Source organism: Onychomys torridus, chromosome 5 (assembly GCF_903995425.1).
Source record: "Onychomys torridus chromosome 5, mOncTor1.1, whole genome shotgun sequence".
NCBI classification, from domain to species: domain Eukaryota; kingdom Metazoa; phylum Chordata; class Mammalia; order Rodentia; family Cricetidae; genus Onychomys; species Onychomys torridus.
In genome coordinates, this window is record NC_050447.1 from 95,902,583 (window position 1) to 95,923,460 (window position 20,878).

Consider the following 20,878-nt stretch of genomic DNA (forward strand, 5'->3'; position numbering starts at 1 on the left):
AACCAATTGGAGTGTTCTTCCTTGGGGAAGAATATTTATCTTCATCTCGGCATTCCCCAGGTGCTTATAGTTCTTTGTCTAGGGGTGAGATCCCACGAGATTTCCTCCAGCCGTGTTAGCACAACCATGCTTGTTATTGTTGATCAGGTCTTATTTAGGCTGCCATGTTGATGAGAGTTCTTGAGTGTGGTCTCTCCAACATTGCTAGGAGACACAATCTCACAGCAAACTTCCTATCCTCCGCCTCTTACGGCCCTCCTACTCCTCTTCTACATTGTTCAAGCCTTGGGTGGAAGAATCACATTACAGATATATCAGTAGGAACTGGGCACCGCATGAACTCTTGTTCTCTTAATTTTGATCAGTTGTGCCTTTCTATAAGTCTCCTTCTGTTGAAAAGAGAAGTTTCTTTGATGAAGGGTAAAAATCTATATGTGGGTATAAGAATAAGTATTTTGAACATAGTTAGGAATTATGCTGTTTTAGTGAAATAGTGATTATAGATTCTCTTCCAAGATCTATAACTTCATTACCCTGTGTTCCAGTACCAGGCATGCATGGCTTCTCTCATGTTAAGTAGACATTAAAAAACCTTAGAGAGTTGTGGTTACCACCAAGTTATGCGTGCAATTATTGTGCCCTTAGGGTTATCATGGCATGCTGGTCATTGTTGTGGTTCATATACATCATAGTTGGATAAGAGTATTGGTTGACTCCCTCACTTGGAAGATTATATAGCAACATCTGTTACCACAAAAGCTGGTATTCACAAAGGAGTCTTTAAAGTCAGATCTAGCTCAGTTCATCTGGGTCCCATATCTGAAGACACATAGGTGTCTTCAGCAATAAGGACTTTCCTTTTACCTCTGGGAGGCAACCAAAGGCAACAGTAATAACCTATAGTATTTGGGAAGTCTCTTGGACAACCTTGACAATAACTCAAAAAAGGGATCTTTTTCTGCCTAGTGTTTGGGTTAAGGGGAGAACTGTAAGCCCACATGGAATATTTCATTTAAACTGTATATGTACATGTAGAAACAGATTTATATGTGTTACATCTAATTTTAAGTAGATAGTAATATGATTCTCCGTGACTTTCTTTTAGATATCCTTACTATTTATTACTTTACCTTTCTTCTGTATTCATCTCTCTCCCCTTCCCCAACTAAAGTACCGCATTCATTTTCCTTAATTCCTTCTTCAAATCAGTTGCACCTTGCTGTTCCCCTCTCTATCACTCTCCCCCAATACATGGTCCCCTTATGCTTTCCAGGCTTCTGCAGTTAACCCGGGATGTATGTACTCCCTCAGATGAGAGCAAGGGCATGCACTGTTTGTCTTTCTGGGTCTTGGTTATCTCACTCAGTGTGACTTTTTTCTAGTCTCATCCATTTACCTGAAATTTTCAGTTTTCTTTACAAATGAATAATATTCCACAATGTTGATGTACCACACTTTCATTATCCATTCATCAGCTGAAGGACATTTCGGTTGTTTTTATTTCTAAGTTATCATGAATAGAGCAGCAATGAACATAGCTGACAAGTATGTGTGGAGTAGGAGATCAAGTCCCCTAGGCATATGCTGAGAAGATTTTGATTGGCATTACATTAAATCTATGAATGAACTTGGTAGAATGGTAATTTCCACAATATTAATTCTACAAATCCATGAGTGCAGGATGTCTTTCCATTTTCTAGTGTCTTTCTCTATCTTTTTCTTCAGATAATTGAAGTTGTCATTGTGAAGATCTTTTGTCTCCTTCATTAGGTTCATTCCTAGATATATTATTTTCTGTGAGGCTATTGTGATTAAAGCATGTCCATGATCTCCTTCTCTGTATGCTTGTTGTTGGTATAGAAAAGCTGTTGATTTGTGTAAGCTGATTATGTGCCTTGCCAGGCTGAAGAAATTGTGTATCATTTCATAGTTGGTGAAAAAAAGCTTTTTGGTAGAACTTTTGTGATCTCCTAGGAATAGTATCATGTCATCTGAAAATAGGGATAGTTTGACTTCTCCTATTTGTGTTCCCTTGATTTTCTTCACTTGTCCCTCTGCTCCAGCTCGTGCTCTGAGCACAATGTTGAAAAGGACTTGAGAATGGACAGCCTGTCTCTTTTCTGATTTCAGTGGAATTGTTTGAGTTTTTCACTGTTAATGATGGTGTGGGCTATTCATTTGTCACATGTACCTTTTGTTATGTTGAGGAATGTTCCCTCCAGTCCTGTTCTCTCTAGGATTTTTATTATGAAGGCGTATTTGACTTTTGTCAAAGGCTTTTCTACATTTATTGAGATGATCATATGATTTTTGTATTTCAGTCCACTTTGTGGTTTATTACATTTAATGATTTTAGTATGTTGAACCATCCCTGCATCTCCAGGATGGAGAGTCTTGATGCTTGGTCATGATGGATAGTAAGTACTTCTGATGTATGTTTGTATTCATTTTGCAAGTTTCTATTGAGCATTGTTGAATAAATGTTCATCAGAGATGTTGACCTGTAATTTGGAGTAGTTTTTTTTGCTGTTGTTGTTGTTGTTTTTTTTTTTCTTGGTGGTGGTAATGGTGGGTTTTTGTTGTTGTTGTTGTTTTGGTGGGAGATGGGAGATACGGATATAGTGTCTTTACCTGTTTTATTTGTATTAGCATAAAACTGGCTTCATAAGAGTTTGAGACTGCTTCTTCTGTTTATTTTCTTTTTCTTTCTTTCTCTTTTTTGAAAGTTCAAGAAGCATTGTTTGTAGGTCTTCCTAAATGCTACTTCCAATGCATCCTGAAAGCCCAAACATGATTCATATTTACATTTCTGAAGGATTTCAAACAGTTGCCAAGTACTGTAATACAATGAGTATGATTTCCATAATGTTTGAAATAAAGGATGATTCTAAGTAAGGCTGTTAAATATGAATTTATGAAAATGGAGATGCATTTTAAGAGTAATGGAATATTTATGAGTTAAATTATCATTCATTAGTTTATATACAGTCTTGTTTCAAAAGGAATTTTAGGAAGTCTATAAAAGTACAGGCAACATAACATTAACTTACATTCAAATTAAATTATAATCTTGGCAAAATAAAATAGAAAATCAAAGATAGTACAAAATGGAGCCAAAAAATTAGTTAAAATGTCTGTAATTATAACCCAATACTAGTGTCAAATTTGTCTCCAAGCTATGTGTCCCCATAATATTAGATTCAGCTCCAAGTCAGAGAGACTTAACATATGGCTTTAAGATATAACATGAGTTTACTTTCCTTACACAGAAAAGCTCAGAAGCATGCAGTCTAGGACTGGTGTTGAAGCTCAACTATACCCAGTCTCCTCAGGGACACAGGCTCCTCCAGCTCACCCCTTTGCCTTTCCAAGGTGGATCTTTGACTCCATAGTCCAAGACAGTAACATTCCTATTCTGGGCAGCAGAATGGAGGTAGGGAATGAAGAAATAAAGAGCAAGAGTCACCTTCCAAGTGTTCCCTAATGAAGATGACTAGAAATTGCCACTGTACATTTCTAGTTCCATTGCATCAGCCAGGGCCTAGTGACACAGACAGTCTGGGCACAAGGGAAGCAGGGAGCTAGAGTCACCACTCTATGTGGACATGAGTGCTTTTACAAGGTCTGCAACACACACGTGTATACAGAAGAGAGCAGACCCCAAAGCAAAAGCATCTTTCACAGCCTCACAGCAGCCAAGAAAGGGAATGTGCTCCACCTTCAAATAACAGAATGGTAAAGACAAATGGCTGCCAAAGAAATTATAGCAACTCCTAGTGGAAAAATTAGAAAGGTGTGGCTTTGCTGGGCTCCATACAAAAGCAAAAGTTTGATGTCATCAGCAACACCCTTCCTATAAGGGTGTACCTGGTATCACAGGACACCAGACAATACATTAACAGTGTAAAGAAACTGTGTTGGTAAAGCTTGGATTTGCTGAGTTCATTTTTATTGCACTTCTAAAATCATTACAGAAACATGTTCCTTTTAATGTCATCATTTAGTACCTTAATATTAAATATATACTTATTTGTTTGTTTCAGAATTGAAGAAAAATCCATTTACCATCGTTTGAGGAAAAGAAACCATTGCAATCACAGGGATTACCAGAGTATCTCAAAAAATGGTGCGTAGCCTGTCACTTATGCCTTCAACAAAGCACCTGTAAGAATTGACTTTATTTGGGAAGTACCATGAATGTTAGCATTAGACAACCAGAACTCAGTGAGTGTCCCTTCCAACAGCACTGCCCTTTCTGAGCACAGTGCTCTGGCTGTCCAGCCATCTACACACAGAAAAGGAGAACAGGATGAAGACAAGAGAATATGGAGGCCAGGTCAGTCACCCAACAGTAAAAACAGTTCTAGTAATTCTCAGCCATACTCAGGGATACATGGCTCAAGAAGCATGACCTAATGAACCTCAGTTAAACAAGGGCAAACCAAGGTCACTGCCAAAGCTCTATTCTGCCCAGTAGTGCATTCTCCCACATTTCTGCAGAGGTTAGAGTTTTAAGCTTCACTCATGGGAGTCTCTACCCTCCACATTGGACTAGGAGGTTGCGTACTGCTTCAACATGTCCACAAGACCCTGGTTTAATAAGCCACAGCCTGGCTAATGCCATGAGTTACCATCACTCACTAACTAAAGATGTGGAGAAGTTGTCCAAGAAGCATGGGTTTTAACTAACTGTGGTACAAATAATGTATTTCTTAAAATAAGTATTCTACATGAAATGAATGTCCTACTTTTCTAAGGGTGCTTTAACCAGTTAATAATAGCTGGCATTTACTGAGCTCCCACCAAATGATGAAAAACATATTTCAGTAGATGTATATGTATATGTATTTCAGTTAATCCTTTCCACAATAAACACTGTGAGCAAGTATTATTATATTTCCTCAGAACTAAGGTAGTATTGATTGCAATGACTCTGGGAGTGTTATGGTAGAAATGGGAAAGAAAACTTACAATGTACAAATTGGCTACAGCATTCAACTCAATTACCCAATATGTTAAAACATTTTTTTCTCAGAATGGGGAAAGTATGAGGCTATCCACATTGCTGTAACTCAGAAAAAAAGTAGATATGGACAGGTCAAGAGCTTTGTTCCAGGTCACAGAGATAACAAGTTACATGACTGAAACCTGCCCACCTTGTCTAACACCATTCAGAATCCAATGAAGGTCATGCCTCCACTGCCCTGCTAGCTGCAATGATCTGTAGAGAAAGGTCAGCCTTACTCTGCACGTGAACACAGATAGTGGGAGTGGACAATGCACATGGAAGCTGCTTGTGAATCCTAGCATATACCCTTGCTTGTACTTCTCTGCTTTAGTGAGAGACTCAAAGAGCCCCCAGTGCTACCAAGACTTATTTCCAATACAGACTGGGAAAAGGCAGACGCTCATATCTATGGAATATTATTCAACTTTTAGGAATTATGTCTAATAGTCTATTTTTTAAACTGGAAAGATAAAATATAGACAAAAGAAAATTAGACCATGAAATTGGATATTACAGTTCAGTTTTTTTCCCACTTTTTAAAATAAATGGTGAAAGGCTGTATCTAAGAAAAAAGATTAGTAGGACACACCCTAAGACTGTTGTTTGAGAAATTTTGAGTAGTTATTTTTTTCCTTCCCTCCAACTCTATTTTTCTGAAAGGTATTATTTTTTTATACAAAACAAAAATAAAACAAAACCCTAGAAAGAAATTGAATCTAGAAAGAGTAATGGGATAAAGGTATGCAGTTAAGGCATGCTAATTGTTAATCCTGAAATCCACAAGAAAGAAACCAGTTCTACAATTCTGAGCCAAATTTAAAACAAGCTTTAACTAAATACTGGCCAAGAAGATGGACTCTGGCCAGGTCCACCCTTGGGTTCCCAGGAAATGGCCATGAGTCATATTTTTCAGCAAAACCCATAGTTCACTGCATTTTTCATCAGGTCCCATCAGGGGCAAGCATACACGCTGAAGTATTTCCTGTCTAAGTACCTCCTGCCTACATGTGATCAAGCACATCCAGTATAATTGGTTCAAACCAACTTGTTTAGGAGTAAAACCTTGTTGTCTCCCAAGAACTACAGCTCCCAGCATGCCAGGAAGCTATCTTGTCCTTGGACAATCAGGGCTTGCAGGTAAACTTTGGCTCTTACAGTGATAAGCAGTCTGGCTCTTAAGATATGCACAGTATAATTGTCCTCTTTGTGTGTGACTTCAGAGCCAACATTTCTATCTTTCTCAAGACCTAGATATGTCAACATCGCTTTCCCACCCAAAATCTGATGATGTTTTGTAAAAACCATGAAGACTGTCATGAGATACTCCAAACAAAGAGTAACCTTGGCAACAAAGAATAATCAGTTCTTCTTGTGCAGTCTGCTGTCTTAACAACATACATTCCTTTAAAATCTGGGTTGTCCACAGCAAAAGGCAAGGGGAGGTAGGAGGAAGGATTCATCACAAAGAAAGGATTCATCATGGTGAATTCAGTGCAAAGCCTCAGCTTCTGTCAGTCCAGTGAACAGGAGCTAGAGAGGATGGGAGATTTCTTTTTCTTCAATTTATATTCCTCAGAATTATACAAATGCTCACCTTTGTCTAGCATTATTGCTTCTTTGAATACGCTTCTTTCTCATCAGATCTTCTAAGAACGTAATTCTAAAAGGATATTTTTAGTTCCTTGTAGTTACCTGTTATCTAATGTGCTGGTTTTGTTCTCCAGCTCCTCTTCCTATTTTCTGTTGCCTTTCCTTGCTGTGCATTTTCTTTTGATATTATGCAGCGTGTAACCTGACTGCCCACACCAAGTTATTTCAATTACTCCCCAAGGTTTTTATTAGATATAGGAAAAGTCAGCTTTCCACATTCTGCATATTTATGGCTGCATTTACTTTTCAGAACCAGCAAGAAAGATAAAAGGAGGAAGAAATAGTTGAATGGAATATTAAAGAGTTTCTTTTAAATTGTATAGTAAGAATTAAAGAAACAGTTCCTATTTTCATCTTTCCCGTCTTACAAAAGATCTTTTCAGTGTCTGCCAATATGTACAGAGCCTTTTAGAATGTGAAGTGTGGGAGTCACTATGATTCTGGGAATAATGCTTTGATGTGAGGCTTAGGAAGCAGCAGCCTCACCCCATCTTCTCCATAATCAGAAAGGGAGATGGTCTGCAGAGGCCTTTCCAGCTCCAACCTGCTGAAAAGGACAGGGCAAGAGGTGGCCAATGCACGACAAAGGACAGGGTCAGAGTGCTGTGTGTTGGCTGGTCCCGCACCTTACCTCTCAGAGATGGGAAGTGAGATCTAGGGAACAGAGAACAGTGGCCTCCCCCTCTGGTTATCTCACAAAACCCTTCCTTGAAGGATAAAATAGAACTGCCTTTGGAACTGGACCTGGGAAATGATACCAGAATCTCACCTGGGATGGCCTGGATGACAAGCCAGCTTGAGTGGGTCATCTTAACTCCATTCTCTCTTGGAGAGACATCACACCCAAAATCACTGTGGTAGGAGTAAGGACTTGGTTTGGCTTCTGCAACCCTAGCCTCTTGCCACGTTATTATTAAGCAAGCATCGTAAAACCTGGGGCATATTTGACCCATATAGGCCACCATACATAAGGGAGATATCATCAGCATATCTGAGTGCCGCCACAGTGCTTGGTGTGGAGAGGTGGGCAGCAGAAGCAACAAGAGACACAGTTTCCTAAACATTCCTAAACGTCCATCATCAGTGCGCCATTGAAACAATGGCTGCTGGCCCCATCTGTACTGTTCTTCATTCAGTAGTTTTAAATAAGTCACATTTTCAATGCTAAAGAGTCTCAAACAAACATAGCAAATAAATGTAAAAGACACATGTCAATGATGAAGGATGGGGCTCTCAAAGATGGGACAGCAGTGCACGGACTCAGCACTCAGGTCCCTGCAGACAGTAGCAGGCAGGAAGGGAACAGTGATGCATGGGGACAGCAGATGGATCTGGAAACAGAAGTGACTCCCTCTGGGAAGAAGAGGCTGGGAGAGGAGAGGAATGAGAAACGACAGAATCTAATGAGGCAAGACTAAGACTGAGAACAGGGTCTAAGGTGCAGAACAGAGATGAGCCACACAAGGAAAGGAGTTCTTGGAGTGGGAAGTCCTTGGGCTACATCCTACCAGGGCTGGGAGGGAAGAGAGTTATTCCTCAGCATGTACTGGCACTGGAGGTACAGTCTGTACAGGCAGACTGAAGAGGTAAACACTGAGTCCCAGAAGATGGTGGGGTTGAGGGAGAAGAGGCGGCACTGAAGAATTGCCTTGGCTGCTTGAGCTCAGGACCATGCTGAGGGCCAAAATTTAATAAATTGGAGGAGAATTGAGCTTGAGATGTCACCCTGTCTCCAGCAAAGAGCTCATCCCTCCAAGACTAGACCACAAGGGGATAATTAGTACCCAGCTGTGGAGGCTGTCATAGAAACTGGGGTACCCTAAACCAGCTGCCATAGCCATGCTACAATACTCCACTTTTCAGATCTGGGTGTTCATTAGTTGTCAGGACTCATGCTTAGGGAGGATGCAGAAAATAGGAGATTCAGCCCTCTGTGTCCTTGACCAGGTTCATGCCCTCATCCACACACAAGAAAACTGAGTGCTCCTTCACCCAGGTTCTTTGTCAGTGCTGAAGCTGAGCTTTCATGGGCTTAGGGTTGGGTCGTATGTTTTAAGTCTAGCTCCCGGCTGGACAGGAGTCAGAAGGCATGTGAGGCCAGTAACATAATGCTGACCTTAATTAATATTGCTAAGCAGGGATTTGCCCATCCAACACTTTTTCTTTAACCTAAAAGCTCTCAAGTTAATTTTAACCTTGAAGAGGATTAAAGCTTGGACAGTGGTCCTTTACAACTAGAATACAGTCATTTTTCCCCTTTGATACAGTGGGTCTCCACCTTCCAAACACTGCAACCCTTTAGCACATTTCCTCATGTTGTGGTGACCCCAAAACATAAAATTATTTTTGTTGCTACTTCATAACCGTAATTTTGCTACTGTTATGAATCATAATGTAAATAGCTGTGTTTTTCAAGGGTCTTAGACTCTCCCAAAGTGGTCATGACCCACATGTTGAGAACCACTGCTTTAATATCAAGGACAGGGACCATTCTGAGATATTACCCCATACTTCATAAGATGACCATTATCCAGAAAACCTAATGACAAGTATTGGCTAGGACATGAAGAAATTAGAATCATATATTATTGGAGAGGATATAAAGTCATCTATCCATTATAGAAGGCAGCATTGTAATTCCTCTGAATATGAAAACTTGAATTATTGTGTGATTGACCAATCCCACTTATGAATATTTATCCAAGGTAATTAAGAGCAGGATCTCAAAGAGATACTGACATTACCTTCTTCATTATATCATCATTCCTAACAGCCAAGATGTGGAACAAGGATAAATGTCCACCAGCATGTAACTAGATAGAGCAAATATGATGTGCAAGTGCAATACAATACGACTCAGCCTTTTAGGAAGAAGAAAACACTGTCTTACTCAACAACACAGATGGACCTTGAAGCAGAGGCTTCTATGAAGCATCTAAAGTAGTCAGACTTGGAGGAGCAGAGCAATTTGGCAATTACCAGGAACTAATTGGGGTGATATACAGCATATTTTTAAGTCAATAAAAATCCATAAGTCGTCTTCTGAAATAAATAAGACTCTTGCTAAAAAACAAAACAAAAATACGAAACAAAAACAAAAAACAAAACAAAACAACAGCAACAACAAAACTAGTCCTAGTCCTGGGCCTCCATTGCCTACTACTGTAGCTCACAGCCCACAGAGGAGAACACTCTGGGTTCATGGGATGCTCATGGACCCTCCTTATGGATGCCAAGTGAGATTTTTACAAGCTTGGCATACTCTTTTCACTGACAATCTTCCTCATTTTGTTTTTGCAATTCTAGCAAAACTTTTGTGTAAACACCTGGATTAGAAGGTTTTGCTTGCAGAAATGCTAAAATATTTGAGACCTGTTTTTTCCACAGGACAAAGCTACCCACCACAGAGGGAAAGGGGTTCCCTCCCTGCGCACCCACTACAGAGAAAGTGGAGAGCAGGATCCATGTGAAGAGCCTAGGTTAGTTGCTGGAGACTGTGAACTGCTAAAGTTTGCTTTTGAGTCTCACCCGCCTACTCTACCCATGGGGCTCCTTGCTGCGAAGCTAATTTGGTCGTGAACTCTCATGTTCTCTGCCAACACCACAAACTCCACACTGGGAACAAACTTCACTTGGCCTGTTCCTTCCTCTGGGTTTGATTAAACCCTCTGGAGAATGGGAGTGAATGGAAGAAACCTAGAGAAGCTAGGGAAAGAGGCCAAAGTCAGGCCAACCTGGGAAAATCAGATTATGGTCATCAACATAAGCACACTTGACCTGTGAGCCTGACAACCTCATCTCAGTCCCAGGAAACCAATAATGGAAGCAGAGACATCCACACACACAGTGGAACACCCTTACTTAAAGACACACATACTCAATAACAGAAAAAGTTTAAAATAAAATGTACTTAAGAAAAAGAAAGTGTTGGCAAGACTAGGTAAACAGAGTCTGGAGGCAAGAGACTGGAGCAAGGAGGGTGAAAGGTGCTTTGGAATATTCCTTTACACTGTGTGAAGATGTGTCACTGTGACTGGCTTAATAAAAAGTTAACGAACCAAAAGCTAGGTAGGAGGTGTAGGCAGGACTGCCAGACAGAGGGAGTGCTGGGAAGAAGAAAGGAGGAGTCACTAGCCAGTCACAGAGAAAACAAGACATGCAGGTGAGAAAAAGCTACAAGTCACTTAGCAACACATAGATGATGAGAAATGGGTTAATTTAAGTTATAGGAGTTAGTGGAGCAAGCCTAAGCTTTAGGCCAATTTAGCTTTTTATTAAACCAGTCACAGTGACACATCTTCACACAGTGTAAAGGAATATTCCACAACATTTCCTTCTTTATGTGTGTGTGTGTGTGTGTGTGTGTGTGTGTGTGTGTGTGTGTGTGAGACCTGGCACAAAAGTATACTTCCTCAGAGGGAATGAGGAAGGAGGTTCAGATGAATGGGGTGGGGTTGGGGGATCAACAGAGGTGATTTCTTGTAGAATGAGAAACTGTCTGGGGCAACTATGTGATGGGACAGCTCAGAAGCATTTGAGTGACCACTGAACTGTGTTCTCCTGGCACACTACTGCCCTTGAAGTAGGGTAGAAAGATAGAAAAAATTAGAGGAACAGGACAAAGAAGAGAGGCCAGGTGGCTCTGGTGTGACTAGCTGACTGGCTGAGAGTTAAGACTTATTACACAGCACACCAAATTGCCTAAAAGGGGCCAGATCCTGTTTTTGAGGAAACTGTCACACACACACACACACACACACACACACACACTTATGAGCCATATTGACAGTCAAAACATGTGTATTAACCTTGGATGATGTATGGACCCTAAGGAATTTTTAGACCTTTCTGACTTACATTTTTATATCATTAGCATTCCTTTCTATAAACCTGAACAGAGGCACCTCATTAACTACTTTATAATTTACTTGATAAAGAAAAAAATCATTAAGGAGGCCTGCCTTTATCTGAAGAGAAACAGTGTGTGTGTGGTGGAGAGGGGGGGGGGGGTTGCCGAGAAGAGGGGAGGGAGGATACTTTGAGATGTAAAAGCAAAAAAATATAAACAATTTTTAAATTTTAAAATAAAAAAAGAAAAATAATTAGCTAAGAATAAGTATATCAAGACAGTTTACTTAATCTTTTGAACTCAAATCTCTAGTCTATATTTTGAACGATGTAACCTCAAAAGCCATATACACTGTTTACATAATTTTTAGGACATTTAGAACCACTCTCTCCACAATACTTACTCTTGGGCATCACTTCTGTCCTTTTCTTAAACAAACAAACAAAAAGCCATTTTTTTTTAAATACTGACCTGCCCTGAAATTCTTTTCTGTGGGGTTAGTCTACATCCCGACTTCATCTGGATAGATATCTCCAAAAAGACTGAAGAGCTGTGACTCCTGATGCCAATGACACATTCCCAGCAGACAAGGTGTCCATCAACATAAGTTAGAGGACCATATCTGTAAACACACACAAGACGACTCACTCTTCTCTCCTTCCAGAGAAAAACCAAGGCAGAGGCAAACCCTAAATTCATGGCAATGATTCCCCGGGCTTTGTTACTCTAATGTCTAAATGCCACTCTCTGCAGCAAACCCAGAAGTCTTAAAAAGGCCTTTGTGTAATGCTGATCAATAGATGATTTGACCTCCATCCACATCCTAGCCCACCTTTATCTTGCTTTCTAACCTCAGTCAATTCTTCCATTTAAGCCCCCGTTTTTCTATCTGTAAAGTTGGGGGATTAAATGAGATGGATCTCAACTTCTCCCACATTCTATGATTCTGAAATTCTAGATCAGAATGTTTTCATTTTTCAAAACACTTTCTTGAGTTTTTTACTTGGGTTGTTTGTTTTTGTTTGCTTGTTTTGTTTTGTTTTTTGTTTTTCAGAGATTGGATCTCACTAAGCAACCCTGGCTTACCTCTAACTCAGAATCCCCCTCCCTACCTTGGGCATGCATTATTTTTTCATCTTGTCACTGATCCTTAAAAGTCAAGGGGATTTACACTTAAAAATCCATCTTCCTGTTCCTCTTGGGAGATGAGCAGTTGTGGCACTGTGGCTGCTGCCATCAGGTGGAGCTAAGAAGTTGGTCCCTAGGACAGCTCACTGTGTGGCTTCCTCTTCTCCATCCCAGGTAGAATAGCTGTCTGCCTCTGCAGCCATTCTAGTTTCAACCTTCTCCCATCACAGGCCCTGAGACTGGTTCAAGAGAAAGCAGAGCAAGGCCTCCTCTTTACTGGGTCTCTCCTGGTCACCCTCCTATAACTTGTTTTCCCAAAACAAAAGCCCAAATCTCCGTATGTATAGCCTAGGAAGACATAAGTTGAAGTTCTAGCCAACCCTTCATAGTACTCACCCCTGAGTGCTCAACCTGTGCACGTGCAATGCATGTTAATAAACATCTATTTGTTTCCTCTTGTGAATCCGTCTTTGGCCAGTTTATTACTCCGAGACCCTGTATCAGTTGAGCTTGTACCACAGAGTGATAAGCTGAAGTGGGAAGCTGCTTCTGAGGAGACATTCTAACAAGAATAACATGAGAACAGTCACCTTGTGGTAAGACTTATATCTGATGGAAAGATCGTGTTTCCCTAGTGAACAAGAGCACTATCAAGGCTCATTCTAGGCCCGTAAACACCCCACAGGTCTTGCTGTACACAAGGGAGAACAGGATCATTTCTTCCTGTTGCCTGGATAATCATGTTTCACCCAGAAACCTGAAACTATTAGCCAGGGCCATCCTTAGAGGATGGTGTTTGGGTGTGATTTTATTGCATGTATGTGTTCTAGCAAATATCAAGACCAGCTCAAAGCTATGTGCTCCATCCTCAGTGAATCCACAAAGCAACTCTATTTTTGCAGATAGGGAAAATGGGGCTCGGAAAAGTTATACAACATACCATAATCCATTACCTCGTCAGTGACAGACTTTTAACCATGCCTGTCTCCTACTGAAGGTCACATTCTCAGCCATGCCGAACTGGCCCCTTTCTAGATTCTGGCCTGAAAATCATCATTTTTCTATCTTGGATTGTCTTGCCAATCCAAGGTGAATTGTCAGCATTGGATACTTTAACCTGACACTTCTGAGTCAGTTCTCTTTGTCTCCTTGGGAAGGAATAAAATCAAAAAGAAGAAAAAGATGAAGAGAAAAACTATATAATTGAACTATAAAAAATATTATTACAGGCTAAGCTGAATTCAGTTACACATGTAAGGCTCCTTATTTTTAGACCTCCCATGATCTCTGATCTGGAACAAAATAGGTTTTGTACCTTAAGCTAACTGAGCTTCTGGTATTGTATTTTTGCCAAAATAATTGCATAACCCACGTTTAGTCATGAAGAAACATTAAGACAAACCCCAACTAAGAGCCACTTAAAAAGAATTGGCCAGTAGCATTCAAATTTTCCAAGGACATAAAGACAGAGACAAAGCAATCTGTCCAGATTAAAGAGGCCTGAGAGCCAAGTGCAGTGAATTAGACCAAGGCCAGAAAGTGGTCATCAGTGACATTTAAGTTAGGTATTTAGATTAGATAGCAGTATTGTACTTGTGGTAGTTATGTGGTTTTGAACATTATAATCATTGTAGGTGTGTATATCTAGAAAAATCTAGGTAAAGGATGTGTGAAGCTCTTTGTCCTATTTTTACATTATTTTAGTAATTGTTTCAAAATGAAAATGTCTATAATACTTTCAAAAGCCACAAGAACAGCACTGGAGGAAAGCTCTGAGGTCACCAGTGTCGCGCCAGGAAATACGTGGTTGAACATTTGATCACAACTCAAAACCTTGAAAGGAGATGGCAGAGATTATTTATAGCAGAGCATATAGGACATTTCTGTTTGGGAACCCTGCCAGAGTTGGGCCACAGCAGTAGAATCTTTAGTATCCATTTCTCAAATACTCCATCCAAAACCAGAATGACACAGAAGTACTCAATGCCTACAGGTCAAATTCTTTCTTCTCATAAGAATCTAATATATTATCCAAGATACAGTATTTAATAATATTAGGAACTTTTAAGAGAAAAAATTCTAATATGACACATATCATATAGAGGAACAAATCCCTCTTTTACTGTGTATTAACTTTTCAATAAGGCTTAATACTTGCAAGAGTTTGGAATTCAAAAAATCTTCAAGCAATGAAGATCTTCTTATCAAATTGGAACTATTTCTTTGGATATATTCATACAAACTTGTGATGGTTAGTATTAACTGCCAACTTGACAAAATCTAGAATCACTTGAAAAATGGCCTCTGGTCATGTCCAGGGTTGGGGTGTGTTTTCATTCCATTAACTGAGATGGGAAAACCCATTCATTATGGGAGGCACCATTCCCTAGGCAAGAGATCCTGGATTGTGCAAGAGTAGAGAAAGAGAGCTGAGCTCTAACATGAATGAGTTCATTCTCTCCCTGCTCTTGATTATAGATGTAGTGTGACCAGATGCTTCAAGTTCTTGCTGCCTTAACTTACCTAGCAGGATGAGCTATAGCCGAATTTCTAAGCTTATTTCTAAGTCTTATTAAATAAAAAACAAGGAGCCAAATATATGGGTGAAAGTCTTAGAGATTAGAGAAATAGTGAGAGCCACCAACCACCTTACCTCACCAGCTCTGCAGCCTCTAACATTCCATGACTTCCTGTCTACCCATGCTTTTATTGCCTTGCTGTTCTACCCTCTCATTGGCTCTTAGCCCAGCTACCTCACTTCCTGTTACTGCCTGTCTGTACAGACCTCCAGGTCTCTATGTTTGGTACTGAGATTGAAGGCATGTGTCACCATGCTTGGCTGTTCCCTAGTGTGTCCTTGAACACACAGAGACTGCTGCCAAGTGATCGATTTAAGGGTGTGTGTTACCTCTGCCTGACTTGTGTTAATGGCTTGCTATTTCCTCTGACTCCAGGCAAACTTTATTTATTTATTAACATACAAATAAAATATCACCACAAGCTACGCTTTGAATTATAAACTAAAACAAATCCTTCTCCCCAAAGTTGCTTTTGTCAAAGTATTTTATCACCTCAACAAAAAGGAAACTCAGACAAGCCAGTACAGGTAGGAGCAGGGGTCATGACAGTAGCCATGTGAAGAATTCTGGTCCTGTTGTTTTGTCAACATTTTCACTAAGCTAGGATCAGCATACCTGCATTGCAAACACTTTGCTCTAAGTAAATGTACTTGCTGGTGTGCTGAAGTTGTAGGGCATCTCTTTTCAATAATCTATTTTGTTTATGGCTTTAGATAAAAGACATCAAGTGGAAAGCTATCTGCTATGTCTATAGACGGCTTAAATGCTCTTGGGGTTTATGTAAACATGGATGTGCCTTCTCATCTTCATTATCTTCCTGTTCAATATTACAATGGGTTCTAGAAATAGAAAGATGAGCAAGGTAGAGGCCCCACCTTCATGGAGATCCTAACCAGATGGAAAGAAGACAAACAAGAAAGGAATCACAGTTCTGTGAGAATGTCACTGGGGCAAAAGTAAGTTGCAGCCTCTGGGGTGGGAGACACTAACTCTGAAGAAGTAGAAGATTTCACAGCAAAGTTAAAATTTGAGCAGTATCCAAAAGGTGCAAGGAGATGGTGAGTAGGGTGGGTGGTGCTGAAGGCAAATGGTTTTGGGGAGGAGCAGAGCTCTCCTTCTATGAACACAGGTGGAGAGTGCTCCTGAAGATGGGTCCCTGAGATGTAAATTACAGTCCCAGTTGGAAACGTATTCTTCCCTATCCAAATATTTTGAGGGAATTTGTCTTGTTTGTGACTGAAACATTTGTTATGTGAAGCATTCCCAGTAGTAGAAACACTGTCTGGAACTGTCACAACAAATGGTTGTTAAATGCCTGGGATGTGGGGCTCCAGATCAATATCTTAGTCTCCAGACTTCTGTTTATTGGGGGAAAAAAGTTTTTAGAAGAGAAGAAATGTAAAATTATCAGGTTTTTTTCAACAAATCTTTCTTCTGAAAATGCATGATGGATTATGAAATTATTAGAAAAATCTACACCATTTGAAGTCTAGTCTATGTGGAGAGAGGAAGTTGTCAGATGATGTGCAAGTATGGTCTACTAGAATACCTGTGAAATAAACCATAGGAAATTGGATAGCACTATCATAAGAGGTGGATGGTTCCTGAATATCTATAGCTTTAAAAGCAAATAGAAATATGGAACCTCACAAAACAGGAGGGAAAGACCAGAGTCCATCCCAGAGCAATTGGATGATTTGGGGAGCTCCCACTTGTAGTGAGAAGGAACAAAGTCAGCAGACGGCAGCAGCCATGGCTTAAGGCAGGCTCAGAAAATCTGTACCATGCTTTCAGTAATGGACATTTTAAAGAGCAGTGAGGGGCTGAGGAGATGTTTCTGTAGGTAAGAGGGTTTATGCTGCAAGCATAAATGCCTGTGTTCAAAACCCAAGCACCTGTGTAAAGAGCTAGACATGATTGCTTGTGTGTGTAACCCTAGCATTCAGGGAAGAGACAGATGGATCCTATGAGCTTGTTGGCCAGGTAGATGAGTCAAAATGGCCAACTTCCAGTTCAGTGAGATACCCTGTCTCAAGGCAATTAGGCAGAGAATAGGTAGAGGGAAACCTCCAGTATCCTCCTCTGGCCTCCACATTTGCACACACAGGCACAAATATCTGCACACTCATACATGTACTCCATACACAAAAGAGCAGGAAATGAGGGCATATCTAGACAAAAGGTAGTGGATGTCTCACTGGCAGGAAACATCTAGAAAACCCTGTATTCCTAGAATTCTGCATCATACTGGAACAGCCACAGGAGGCCATTTTTTAAAGACCCTTGCTTTATGGATGGCTTGGTGGCCCAAGACCCGCCCCCCCTCCCATGAACCACATGCCTGGGAAACTCATAGCAAGTGAGTGTCACAGCAATATATGGTGAAACGTGTTCATCAGAAAACCTTTTGGCTTTGCAGGGTGTAACCAGCATGTGAGGCTCCTCTGTGGGGAACTGACACCAATGGAACTACTATCTGTAACTTACCTCCAGAGAAAGACTCCACAGTGAGAACAGTATCCCCAAACCCTAAAGAACCAGCAAGACCTTCAAACAGAACACTAGCAAAAGTTTAGTCAGACATAGTGACCCACACCTGTAATCCCAGGAGTCAGAAGGAAAAGGATTTAGAGTTTCAGGCTATCTTAGGCTATACAATAAGACCTTATATCAAATAATAAAACAAATTTGGAGAGGAGGCTGAAGGGGCAGGATGAGGGAAGAGGAGGATCTATGATTGGTATGTAAAATTAATAAAAAAAATCTTAATTAAAAAAAAATCACTGGGCAGAAGAAAAGAATTACAAAAAAACAAAAACAAATATTGTACAAGCTAAAAGAATACAGGGGACTGGAGAGATGGCTCAGAGGTTAAGAGCACCAACTGCTCTTCCAGAGGTCCTGAGTTCAATTCCCAGCAACCACATGATGGCTCACAACCATCTGTAATGAGATCTGTCGCCCTCTTCTATGTACATAATAAATAAATAAATCTTAGAGAATACAGAGGAATAAGAGGATAAAGCAGAAAAAATAAAATAAATAATTAAATGGTAGACCTAAATTTAAATCTATCGATGATTACATTGAATGCACATAATCTATTAAAAATAATATTAGAATAGACTGAAATATAAAAGCATCACAATGAGGATCTCTGTGAGTTCAAGTCCAGCCTGGTCTACAGAGTGAGATCCAGGACAGGAACCAAAACTACACAGAAAAACCCTGTCTCAAAAAAACAAAACAAAACAAAAAAACAACAGAAAAAAAAATCACAATTGAAACATATTATTTTGATGCTGTATAAAAAAATAAAAAAGAGTACATTAAAAACACAAACTCTAGGCTAGACATGCACTCAATATGCACTCAATGGCAGAGTGCATGCTTAGTGGGTATAAGGTTCTGGGTTCAACCCTGTCACAAAAGACAAAACCAAATAAAAATAACCCACAAAACTGAACACTGTCTCTAAGAAACTCACTTCAAATACAGGGAAGTGAGTGAACCAAGTGGGGAAAAGCTACACCAAGGCAATAATAATCAAAATAAGCTGCACTGACTGTAGGATTGTCCGAAAGCTAGACTTCAGAGAAATTACAGTAGCCAAGATGAATATTTTAACAATAAAAGGATTAATTCACTGAGAGGCTATAATGCCATTACATATATGTCTTAGTTAGGATTTTTATTGCTGTGAAGAGACACCATGAGCATGGCAACTCTTATAAAGGAAAATATTTCACTGAGGGGGCAGCTTATAGTTTCAGAGGTTTAGTCCATTATCATCGTGGGACATGGCGGCATGCAGGCAGACATGGTGCTGGAGCTGAGATTCCTACATCTTGATCCAAAGGCTACAGGAAATGAACTGTCTCACTGGGAGTGGCTTGAACATACATGAGACCTCAAAGCCTGCCTCCACAGTGACACACTTCCTCCAACAAGACCATGCCTACTTCAACAAGTCCACACCTTCTAATAATGCCACTTACTTTGGGGGCCATATTCTTTTAAACCACCACATATGTATATGTGTGCATACTGTGCATACATATTTATATACATATATGTATATATAATATATTATATATAAGCCCAAACAAAAATGGGCAAAAATTATAAAAACTCTCTAAAAATAGTAATCCATGTGTTTCTACACACATGAAAAAGGTATACCATCACATAAAATCAGAGAAATACTGTGTTCTTGTGGCACTTTGTTGTTGTTGTTGTTTTTTAAGGATTTGTTTATTTTTATTTTGTGTGTGTGTGTGAGTGTATTTGTCCTTATATGTGTCTGTGCACTAGCTGTGCCTGGTGCCCGTAGAGGCTAGAAGAGGCATCAGACCCCCTACAGATGGTTGTGAACTGCTATGTGGGAGCTGGAAACCAAACCTAGGTCCTCTGGAAGAGCAGTCAGTGCTCTTAACCACTGAGCCATCTCTCCAGACCTAACACTTTTTTGTTGTTGTTGTTGTTTGTTTGTTTTGTTTTGTTTTGTTTTTTTGAGACAGGGTTTCCCTGTGTAGCTTTGCACCTTTCCTAGAACTCACTTGGTAGCCCAGACTGGTCTCGAATTCACAGAGATCCGCCTGACTCTGCCTCCCAAGTGCTGGGATTAAAGGCGTATGCCACCACTGCCCGGCCAACACTTTGTTCTTGACATACAGTGTTTCCCCCTAACCTGTGTGGGGTTTGTATGATGAAATGAAGCAATCTTTTACAATTATTTACAATTTTTGGATTCATTGCCAGTGTCTAAAAATCAGATTTTTGGCAAAAAAAAGTCTCATGTTTCCAATTTCCATTTTGAAGACAAGTCTGATGACATGGACACCCCTCCGGGACCACAGGGAGTCATCAGGGCTGAGCAATGACTGCTCTTCATAGGTTGGCTTCAGCAACACTACTGTAGGCTCTGCAGGCATCTGAGCTTAAAGTCCAGCACATGGTTCTGAGACACTGCGTGTTTTTTTTGAATGAATTTGTGGTTAATAAACTAAAATGTACTTCCTAACCCTCCCCACAGATTCTCACACAAGAACTAAAATAATGTACTTTAAATTGGTGCTGTTTATAACTAACAAACATTACAATGATGCCAATGCTCGCTGGAGATCAGAAGCACTTCTCTTCCTATTTCTGGCCCTCATCTATGAATTTGGCTGCCTGACCAAGAGCTAGACCTGCCATGACCTGAAAGCTGTCAAAAGGAGGCTTTTGAAGCTAATGCTGCTGAACCTTAGGGTCTCCTCACTTGATTGCTAACTGTACTTATAGGTAAAAGTTGCAAGATTCCGATGTTTTACCCATGGTTGGTCTTGACTCCTGTCTCTATGCTGTATTTTATGCCTAACGTCTGGATCTGTTTTATGTTTGTCATTTTCCTAAAGGAGAGTCTCCAAAAGTATGTAAACTCTAGAACTCAAGAAACCCAGAAACCTGTCCACTGAAGATAGCCACAACTGTTATAGCACTTAGCTGAACTGTTTCTGAGCACTGCACACAAAGCATTGTGGACCACTTAATACTTTCCTATTTTAAGACCTCAGTAAAGGAAATAGCTAAGTTTCCTGGCATTCATGTTGATACCAGCCCTCAGGACTTTCTAAATCCCCAACACTTTGTGACTATGGCTTGTTTAGTAACATTAGGCTT

The 20,878-nt window shown here is 40.1% G+C and overlaps 1 protein-coding gene across 1 annotated transcript in view; it reads left to right on the forward strand.

Moving 5' to 3' along the window:
• The window catches only part of Aoah (acyloxyacyl hydrolase), a 212,685-nt gene that overhangs the window by 157,741 nt on the left and 34,066 nt on the right, over positions 1–20,878 (forward strand). Inside the window, exon 13 of the mRNA XM_036188387.1 lies at positions 4,044–4,126. Within this exon, the coding sequence (XP_036044280.1) occupies positions 4,044–4,126 (83 nt within the window). The remainder of the gene's footprint in view (positions 1–4,043; positions 4,127–20,878) is intronic.